This window comes from Brachionichthys hirsutus, chromosome 10 (genome assembly GCF_040956055.1).
Source record: "Brachionichthys hirsutus isolate HB-005 chromosome 10, CSIRO-AGI_Bhir_v1, whole genome shotgun sequence".
In the NCBI taxonomy this organism is placed as follows: Eukaryota; Metazoa; Chordata; class Actinopteri; order Lophiiformes; family Brachionichthyidae; genus Brachionichthys; species Brachionichthys hirsutus.
Window position 1 is genome coordinate 11,639,276 of NC_090906.1, and position 10,860 is coordinate 11,650,135.

General features: G+C 47.9%; 1 protein-coding gene across 1 annotated transcript in view; it reads right to left on the bottom strand.

The window, feature by feature from the left end:
* LOC137900739 (E3 ubiquitin-protein ligase RNF43) overlaps positions 1–10,860 on the bottom strand; it is a 54,262-nt gene that overhangs the window by 8,729 nt on the left and 34,673 nt on the right. Inside the window, exon 2 of the mRNA XM_068744871.1 lies at positions 8,405–8,518. Within this exon, the coding sequence (XP_068600972.1) occupies positions 8,405–8,518 (114 nt within the window). The remainder of the gene's footprint in view (positions 1–8,404; positions 8,519–10,860) is intronic.

Below are 10,860 nucleotides of genomic sequence, written 5' to 3' on the forward strand. Positions count from 1 at the left end.
AAGCCTGCAGGAATTCATTCTTGGAATAGGGCAACCAGTAAGCCATGCCTTTCTGCAGAGCAAACACAAAGACACGCACATAAAAGTCACCACAGCGATAACTGAACATGCAAACTTCTCTGTACAGACGGACAGATCAATAGACCAACAGATGCTTCTATCGCATTAACCCTATCCCGTAACTTCAACTTAAATAGCTGTGTGTTTTACAACGTTGTTTAATGAGCGGCTTGATGAGTATTAATTTGAACCACGTGAACAAGAACCAGCTAATTGGTCTTGGTGAGAAATGGCCGACACCTGTAGGGTCCGCCCTCCAGGTGTCTGACTTTGGGAATTAATGGACGTGGCAGAGGAGCGCTAACGGCAGAGGAGCGCTAACGGCAGAGGAGCGCTAACGGCAGAGTTCAAGTCGATAAAAGACGACAGAGCATGAGCGCCGCTGTCCTCGAGATGTTTCCAACCAAGTGCATCAAAGCCTTGACAGCTCGCTCTTCACTAATTGGTCTTATTGGCAATTCACTTCAGCTTTCAACCAAAGTGACGCCAGGGAGACGGGCCTCATGTCACTGTTTTCAGGTGGATCTACATCTACATTCGTGTCCGTCACATTATTATCGTGACGACAAGGGTTTTAATCAGACGTATTCAAACAGCTTTTGTTTTTTTCTCCATTTTTTGCCTTGAATTGACAGGACAGCTTGGAGGGTGGAATCGAACCCTCAGCCGCCAGACGAGGGCCGAAGCCTTGGGAGGGTGGTTTGTAATTAAACCATTGAGCTATCTAAGCTAGCAGACATTTACAGTGTGCAGATCGGTGTCTAAATAGTCTACTTGTTTCCCGGTGAATTACAGTGTCGCGCCACACTGTCCAAGCCTGCGATTCTGTTTTGTCAGACCCCTTTTAAAGTCGGGGGGGGGGGGGGGGGGGGGGGGGGGGGGGGGGGGGTAACTTGGCGAGGAGAAACAAGAGCTCGCCCCCTTTGGCTGCAGTCAGACTCACAAGACCCGTTTGCTGGTTTGCTCTGAACTCTTGGAAGACGCTTCGGGCTCGTTTGCCCGGAGAAGTAGTTACCCTGCTGATGCAAACCTTTCCATGTCGCTTCAGCCGAAATGCACCTTTACCCACGCCTGAGGCAAAAAAAGAGAGGATGAAGGAGACGGAGAGAGAGAGAGAGAGAGGAACAATATGGCAGGGCCATGAAAATGTTTTACATAATCTCATAACGGCTGCGTGGAAAAAGTTCCATCTGTTTGCAGAGCAGTTCAAAAGAGACTCCGCATGCCTCCGCTTGCTGCTATGTAAAACAACATTCTAACGCAGATCCAGAAGAGCGCCGGCGGCTCAGACTGCACAGTGAGAGACCGTGGAGGATGGCCAGGGTGGGGGGAAAGAAATGAAGGCAGGTAAACGGGGGGAGGGGGGCAGCCGAGACAGATTACCGACTACAAAAAGCGAGGAGAGAGTGAAATCAAAGCAACACATTTTTCCTGTCAACAGTCCTGGTTCTGAGCTGGTAGCCCTGATTTTGAAGCCCCCCCCGTGCAGGTTGCCCGCTGGCCTCGCCTGGACAAACCCCGATCCACCTCTCAACTCTCTCCGTCCTCCTCTCCCGCTTCATGTTTCACCGGGAGGCTTACTCAGTTTCCTTTGTCATTAATAGAGGAATGCCCCGGCTCAGGGCGGCATCTGCTGTTCATCGTGGCTTTTGAGCCTCGATTCAAGAGAGCAGCACGGCTTCGCATTCAGCCCCCCCCCCCCCTCCCCGACTTTTGATCTGCGAAGGCCAAAAAAAGGGGGTTGCTCTTTTTTCCACTAAACCTAGAAACAGGCCGAGCGATCAGCCCTTTCTCTTGCTAGTACGAAAATAGAACAGCCAAAACACGAAAATAAGACACGACGGTAAATGATGGTGTTCGAGGCATCCGAGGGTCGATTATCCATAGTCAGGTTTCCCATGTGCACTGGTGCTTCTGCACACCTCCAGGCCTCCTCTCCCCATAGCTGGGGCAAGACCGGGCCCGATCCCATCTGCAAAGTCATGTTGACGAGCCAACCCTCGAAGGAACTGCAGGGTTCAAACCACTGGAAGATCAAAGGCCTAAAACGGCAGCAATAAGTTACTGCCCCATGAACGCCTCATTCATCAGGGAGAGGCAGTTATATTATTGCAATAACTGCAGGGCCGTTAAACACTCCTCATATGATCGCATTTTCCATCAGCGGGTGGATAAACATCTTCTGCTTTAAAAGCAAGCGAGTGAAAAATGAACACCTGTCAGTCGGGCCAAACATCCGAGCTGATAAGGGAGAACATGGCAATCATGTCCGCGATGAAATGCTCCCAACCCGTCACAAATCTTTGTGCATAACGTCCCACCTCACCTCGGGCTACAACAACTCCGCCGCCCCCGCCCCCGCCTCCTCCCCATCGCACAGTCTGCCGAGGTCGTCTCTTTCAAACGGTCGGGACAAAGGCGTTTTAATAACAACTATTTGACTCCACAAATAGTATCATCCGGGCTCTGTCAGTCTTTACAAGCATGACACAGCGTTCTATATTTAGGGTAGCCCTTTTCTCTGATCGCCTGCGCCGACGACAGCCTGATGAAACCCGAACGCCCGTCAACTCCCTTTGAAGTGACAAGTGAGAGATGTGCCGGCCTAATAACTCCTTCAGACGCAAACACTTTGCATTTTCCAACGCTGGGATCATCTCTGCAAGAGGGCAGCTTGTTTCCCCTCGGGGAGCAGATAAGCAGCTCTGGCATGCATAAAGGTTTTAATGAATGTTTATATATGCCTGTGTGCATAGTACAAGCTTTCTGTGGAAACAAGCTCAGTCTGCATATTTATACACTCGAAAACAAAGGCAGCTGGACTCGGCAGCAGAGGTGGTGCAGTAACAAAGTGAATTTACTTTAGTACTGTACTGGAGTAGATTTTTTTTTTGAGGATCTGTACTTTACTTGAGTAGATTTTTTTGCTCTAGTACTTTTTACAGCAGAGAGGAGAAGCTGATCAAACACACCAGAAAGCCTCCATCTGAAAACGCCACCTCTCCGGGCAAACGGGTGCAGCAGAGGGAGCGTGCACGCTGCGGATCACTCGCACCCCGTTGGTTGGAGCGATGACAGCACTGATCCGAGCCGAACGACAACAATGCTGCAGGTCAAGGTGACTGTTAAGCTGCGACCTGAGCTAACCTCCAGCTTTGATCTCGCTGCAAACTTGCAGTTTAAAATGCTCCCGGTCACACTTTGCATAATTGACTATTAATACACCCCCATGTCGGCTTGAGGCTCGACAATGACATGAGTTGCGAGATGCACTCCTGATGGCAAATTAAGACAATTAATGGTTAAAGGATTCAACTATCCTCAGTGGAGTAATTTATTTTTATTTTTGTTGGTAATGTTAAATATCGATGATTTATGCACGAAGGACTTTCAACGGAAACAAGACCGCAAGGGCTTTTTTGAAATGCTCCTCTTGTTTGACTGTACTTGTTTGTACTGCTCTAACATTCTATCTAATAAATATATTCATCATCATCATCATCATATCCTCCCCTTGAGGTGATTTAACTTGCAACTCCTCCTCCCTCACATTTTGTAAAAAAAAACCCAAATTAAAATAAATTAAAACACATCCACCAAATAGTTCAACCCATTTCCCTTTTCCTCCTTGCAAGAACGAAGCCTAAAGTCCCCTGAGAGCTCAGTCACCACGCGGCCCCCGTGCCTCCCACCTGCTCATCTGAACAGACACATTAACTTTAAGCCCCCCCCCCCCCCCCCCTTTTCTGACCTTATAAGAAAAACCACGCATGCCTGTGAAATGCAAAGCACAACACTTTTGTTGTTGACGCGTTGACAAAAAGAGGAATGCACTTTCCCATTGAGGCGGGAAACCTGAAGTATTCCTCTCATTGTGAAGGCGCTCATAAAGCCAAGCTCTCCATAAAAGGCCTCCCAACCGGCGATAAAGGCTGGCTACGAGGCTTGCTAATCCCCTCAGGGGCACAGTGCCTGTGTTAAAACTGCACTGCAGTACAGCGTAGTATCGGCCCCACCTCCCTGCACATTATTCCACTGCGGGTGTGAATTCTTACCAGTGGTGACTTCAGCTGAAGCCTGCTGGTAGTAATGGATGCTCAATCGTCATTTTGGTGGATTGATCTGGAATCGGGTTCCTGTTGCTGAACTTTAGTCCCATGAGAAGAAGCTTTCTTATTTGTGCTCTGACTAGAGAAGACTTAGCACTCTGTTTTCCTGTCCTTGGACCTCAGCAGATACTTCATGAACATCCACAACTCTCCCAAACTCCAGGTTACGTTGACCCAAAACAATGCGTTCACCCCTGCAGCTCACTTCAGTACGCCTTGCTGGTGGGGTGTCCGGTGAAACGTTACCCGCTAATACGAGAGCTCTAAATATTTCACACAAATGATCCAATGGCTCCTTCCTCGACCTACACACACAAAAAAAGTACCAAAGACCATAAAAATGTTTAGGTGCTGCACATTGACAGAGTTAAATTCATCAATCTAATATCAATATCAAATGTATGCTAATTCCTAATAGATATTCATGAGGGGGAGGGGGGGGGGGTTACAATTCTGCCTGTGTAGGATGGTGGATAAAGGAACGGCCTCACAAAGGTACCCATTGTCTAGTTTTAATAAAAACCCTGTGAGTGCGGTTTTTCCTTTTAATATCTGAATGATCACGATCAGCACAAGAGACAGCGAGCAGGCGGCTCTCAGATATCTGTCAAAATAAAAGACAAGATAAATGAGACACTTCTCAGAGGGAGGCTAATCAAACTACCAATTACATCATGGGTGCAGCAAGAGCAATAATGACTGCACTGCCCGAATAGAAGGCAGTCATTGGGCCGCCGGACTCAACGCTAAGTGCTTATACATACATAAACATAAATTTATCAAATGTTTCGTGGAGTGAATTAGAGTTAAGGTCAGAGTGGACACAGCAAAGATGCCGTCGTGTGTGAGTTTGCATGCTTTGAGGGTTAAAATAATAACCAAAGGTCCGTGGAATGGCCTGAGAAGTGCACAGTCTGGTCTGTTAAGTAGCCATGGTAAAGAATTTAAAAGTTTAACTCTGATTAACAGTGGAAGGGAACAGAAGTCCTGCTTGATTCCTTTGAAGGCAGCCGTGCAGCTGTCTGGAAGAGACAAGCTAATAATGAAGCGAAACGCACAAGTCTGATAACGCACGAACAACGCCGATGCACTTCCATGCTGGCCGGAACATCCATTGTGTGTCTGCTGCTTTTTGCATTTGCTCTCAAAAGCTGAAATGTCCGCCTTTTTCCAGATGTTCCCCAGTTGTTCCTGCTCCTCCTCGTCTCTGATGAAGTGGAGACGTTGGACGGGGCTCCTGAGGAAAAAGAAGCCAAAGGCAGCTGCCATTGCATTTGCAGTCCTTGACTTTGCTGACCCCCCCCCCAAAACAAAAAAACCCATAGCAAGCAGGAACAACCTGAGGTCAGTGTCACCCCCTGCAGACACTCGGAGACGGGAAGACAAAAACATTGTCAAGTGGGCCATGATTTATTCCTCACCCAATCGGCTTTCCTTGTTTTCAACCACTTCCTGTCACTGGGAAGACTCTTCCTGGCCCGATACATTTGTGTTCTGGACAATGTAGCCTGTTTACATTTTAATTCATCTTTATAGATATATATATTAAGCCACCAAGCTTCATCTTTCTACATTTTCTCTTTATGACATTAAAAAAAGTTTATGTAAATAAATGTTGTGATCCTAAGCCCAGTGATTGGTTGGGGCTGTTTTAGTCGGGTGGGCCTGTCTGGGTCAGTTCTACACATATTTCACTTAGACTTGCCAGAAAGAAAAAAAAGTGTGTTTCACAGATATCCGGCATGAACATATTTATTCCTTGCTCCTGGGCAAATGGAAATCGAATGAGCCCTAAATTGTGGCAAACCCTCCACTGATATCACAAAAGAATTAACAATTGTAATTATTTTAGAGAAATTTAAGACCTTTGGCTTCTATTTAGAGCTAAAATAACAGAAAATGTGTTCAAGGTCATGCATCCACTTCAGAGTGCTGATAAAAGTAGTGAAAAGTCAGAAATGAGTACATTTGGGATGTGATAGGGGCTTTTTCCTCCTTTTATTATTTTTAGTATTATTATTAGTCTCCCTGCAAATTGTAAATATCATTCTGAGAGATTCCATTATGATTATATCCATGACATTATATATTATTAAGGTGTCATATTCAATTTGCAGGAACCGGATCATGTGAATGTCTCTTTATCTCCAAACCTGCCTCAGCACAAAGCTGCTACTTTTAGAAAAAAAAAAACTGGGACGTGAACACACACACACACACACACACACGTTCAATCAAATAGGATTAGTGCACAATCAAGCCAAAAGACTATTCAACTGAGAGGAGCAGAATCAATAAGCAGGTCTTTCACTGACAGTCAACAAGTTCAGGCACGGGCCAAAGACTCAATCGCTGCAGAAGCTGTTCTCACAAAAACACAGATTCTATTGATGGTGATTCACAGAGCGGCGAGAAAGTCAAGCTGGCGTTTCAAAAAGCCCAGACGATTGTATTTCTTGGTGAGGAGCATGGAGTAACCCTCCAGCACGACCTTCTCTCCACGAGTCATCTGTTGCTCTTTGCTTGAGAACCTCTCCGGTGCGTTAGTGTAAACAGAGGAGGCGAGCAGGCTGGCTAATGGAACACAGATCGCGTGTAGCCCATCAGCGTGGCACAGAAAGCCCCGCCAGATGAAGAGCATAGAAGAGCGGGCTATTTCTCTGATATTCCCTCACTGAGGTAGGGGTGGCGGCAGTGATGATCACACAGAGCGATGGTTGGAGGCCTGATGCTGAGGAACGCTGAGGAAAACGAGCAGCGATCGCTGCAACTGGGCACAGGAATCCTCCTTGTTGATAACGTCTCTGCGAATAGGAGACGCCGAAAACCAAAATAAAAACAAAGCACAACAATAAAAGGCTTTCCGGCCTCACTTTGTTTGGTTTACGGTCTATTCTGAGCGAGTTGCGGTGCAACACAAACCCGCCGTGGCCGTCAGAGTATCTGTGGATCAGCGGGGTGGACTAAACTGTAAACATGTCCCATCCAGAGACCACAGCTAACCCAGCAGAGCACATCCCCAACCATCTGATTCATCCTGCTCGAAAGGGGGCCCGAGAGAAAACTCCTCGACAGCTGCGTGAAGAACCCCCCCCCAATAAATACGCCGCGACCAAAAGCTTTGAGTCTCACAAGGCAAGCGAGGATGCAGGTGGCTGGAGCGGAGTGCATTTGCAACACATACTTTCCGGACGACCACAACAACAAGAGAGAGCCCTCCCCTCCGCTCCTCCCTCCTCCTCCTCATTTCAAAGGAGATCCGCAGGGATGGAGAAGGCACTCGGAAGCAACAGCCTTTTGTTCAAGGGCACGTTTGCGTGAGGGACAAAGCGTGTCGTATTTGCGGGGCAACATAGTGTTGCCGTTAAGGCTTTAATCAAAACACTTTTCTGGAGTCAGCCTTGAGTGGTACCCCTCTTCCTGCCCCCCCCCATCGGGCCCGCCTGGTTTGGTTCCCAGTGAGGGAGCAACGGAAGGAGGAAGAAAGGAGCGGGAAGTGTGGGAATGTCTCTACATCGTCGCCACGGCGGGCAGCTCCTAAACATGGCTTTAAATTAGGGGAAAAGAAAACATGGGCTAAAAGGAGCCCGGCGTCTAACTACACTCCTGCCTGCTAATTTGTCACCACTTGAAAAACGAGGAAAAAATAGCAGCAGCTTTAAATCACACAACTTTAAAGTCAGGCTATGCCAGCCGGTGTGTATGCCAGAGTACTTAAACACAAGGGAGTTCTCGTTCTATCCGTCTCAGTTGTGCATACATGTAAAGCGTTGTGGGTAGAATCTATGGAGGAGCTGCTTTCATATTAGAGGGAAGCAGAAATGGAGAGCACCGAGTGTATGGTTCTGGATGGCTGGGATCGGAGCAGCGACAGCTGGGGCTTGGAAGCCTTACATCCAAAGCCAGGGGGCTCACTGCCACTTGCTACATAGCAGCATTGAGCTAAGCCCCCCCGTCCCCCCGTCCCCCCGCCCCCCGTCCAAGTCCAAGTCCTCACTTTAAAAGATCACTGTCCTGCACAACACACGAAGCGGCTGCCAAATATTTCCCTTCTCTTTAAAGTCTAAATCCACGAGTGGAAGAGTACTGGAGGAAAGACAAGATGGCAGGATCTTTCTGCTGCCATGTCTGAGAGGGTAAGGGGTCGTGGAGAGGGGAGTTTCTCACAGGATCCAACCGGATGATAAAGGAATGGTGCACGCTCAATCTCTGTGTGTGTGTGTGTGTGACTGTACCTTGTCGAGCAGCGGCAGACATCGGGGTACCCTGTGCTCCAGTTTAACAATGGTGATAAAGTCACTCTCTTGTCTTTCATCTTCGCTTGTGTTGCACAGAGACAGAGGGTGATACTGCAAAGAAGACAGGACAGAGGTTAAAATAGGAAAGACATCGGCTGTAAAAATCAAAAACACGCTGCAGGAGCGTCTGGTGGGATCGGTGACCTGTGAGGGAGAGGAACGAGATTTCATTTCTGAAGTAGAAGTCTCAAAATCCTGTGTATTAAATATGATATGAAAGGGTTAAACAAAGATGAAACGACTTTAACATCACCGGAAATGTTAAATGACAGTTGGAAAACATACCATATGTGTCTCATCTGTAGAGGTACACGATACTATACAAACGTATACTCAACACGCATTTGTTTTGAACGCCCTCCGTTTGAGACTCGCTCTTCGTTTCTACGCCACGGCGAAGGTGAAACATTTCTGCAAGTCAAAATCTTGGGTTTAACTTCACGATAAGAGTATTGAAAGGAGGAATAACACAAAAATAAAAATTCAAATAAAAACAGCTGCCCTTTTAATGGAATAAAGAGGCCATGTTCACACGGTGTTTTCAAGGCGCAACATGTTCCGTCTGCTGGCCTGACATTCTGTGGGATCGCAGCGACCGCCTGCTTTGTTCCGCTGCCGTGACGCTGTTTGGAAGGAGTAGCGGCACCAAAGTGCACCTTTGTGTGAATGCAGGGCGGAACGCCAGAACGGGGCCGTGACGTTCGCGGCCCAAACTGGAACACCGAGAAGGCGACCGATGGTGATTAGCAGCTAGCTCACACAAGACACAGAAGAGAAAAGGTAAAGAGCGTTGTTGTTGTTTTTTGGTGTTCGCCGTCACACTCGACCCCGACGCTGTTGCACATCACAGCTTGCTTTGCTTGTGGAGCGCCATTGTTTAAAGTGTTGCTCGGCGTTAGCAGACAAAGGCCTTGGCACAGAAGGGACTTTGTTGTGTTGCTGTTGCACAATCCCTTTGTGGAAAAAGGCTGATGCCTGTCCTCTGATGAAAGGCTTTAAAGAAATGAAGGGTTAATGCTGATGTCTGTTTCATGTTTCCCTACAGCAAAATAATGCAACAAATTCCAAACCTCCATCCATATATATCCCAAAAACACAACTCGGAACTGAAATGATCTGAGAAACGAGTGAACAAAGACACTCTCGACAGGATCTGAAGCTCGTAATAGATTTTATGTGCCAGATAAAGGCGTTTCCTTCCTTCCCAGTTGATATTGGGAGGAAAAACCCTGTAAAAAAAGAAGAAAAGAAATAAAAAATCACCCTATAAAATCAGTTACGTAGATGGCCAGGTTCACTCCCACTCAAAGCCTCAAGGACTGAAAGAATGAAAGATATTCTTTTTGGTCGGAACATTTGATCCCCCCCCCTGAAAGGGAGGAAATTCTGAGCTGCTGAAAGGCTGCATTTAAAAGCTCAAGGGATACCAGCAGACATGCTATCACGGGTACGAGGGGATGAAAGTGCCCCTCTGACGGCTATGAGGGAACTGACGCAGTGCTGCTGGATCACCCTGACGCACCCACGCCCCAGCAGTGGTCCCACCCTACCTTTCCCTGTTGTGGGCTGAGGTCATAGCCCCCCCCCCCCCCCCCCCCCATCTCACCCAGCGGAAATCACAGAAATCAGGTAACAAGGGCTGGGATTGGATTGGAGACGGGGAAAACAAATCCAAAACTTCTATCTTTACTTTCTGAAACTGAACAGTCGGTAATGTTTGATTGATTTTGATTTGGCTAAAGTTTTTCAAATCCTCGCATCACCTGAATGGCAGATCCAGTTCAGCATGGCGGCCATATAGCCTCCGGCCCGGGCCCGTAGAGCTCCGCTGCCAGCACCAGCCCACAGTAACTGGGTCCAAATGACAGGCCGACAGCCGAACTTGCCCCCCCGCCCAAAGAAAGAAAGTCTTATATGTCACCAGGTCATTGATGCCACGACCGCTCTTCCTTTTCGCTGTAGGTTTTGGAATGTACGAAACTACAACTCTGCCAGCAGGGAGCATAAAACTCATTTGGATCTTAAGGCCTGTGTTGTGATACTAAACATGTTGATGCATGGGGCGGTGCAATCATACCTATTAAAGCCGATAATAATCCCGAAAGCTGAGCCAAACAGTCTCAGAAGGAGTGGCGGGCCTCTGCGCTTCGTCTGAGGCTCCAGAAGGAAACCGGCTCAATGGTGGCGGCGCTCCCCCCCCCGACCAGCTGGCTCTGCACGCTGGTCGGGGGGGGGACAGCCACCAATGGGGATAGCACCATTGGTGGCTGAATGTGCCACCAATGGTGCTATCCAACCACCAAGACAGGCTGAAGCATCCTCATTGGTTCCTGGTTTCATCCCTGAGAAATGTCGGGGGGGGGACCAAATCACAGAGTCTCCATTTCACAGGG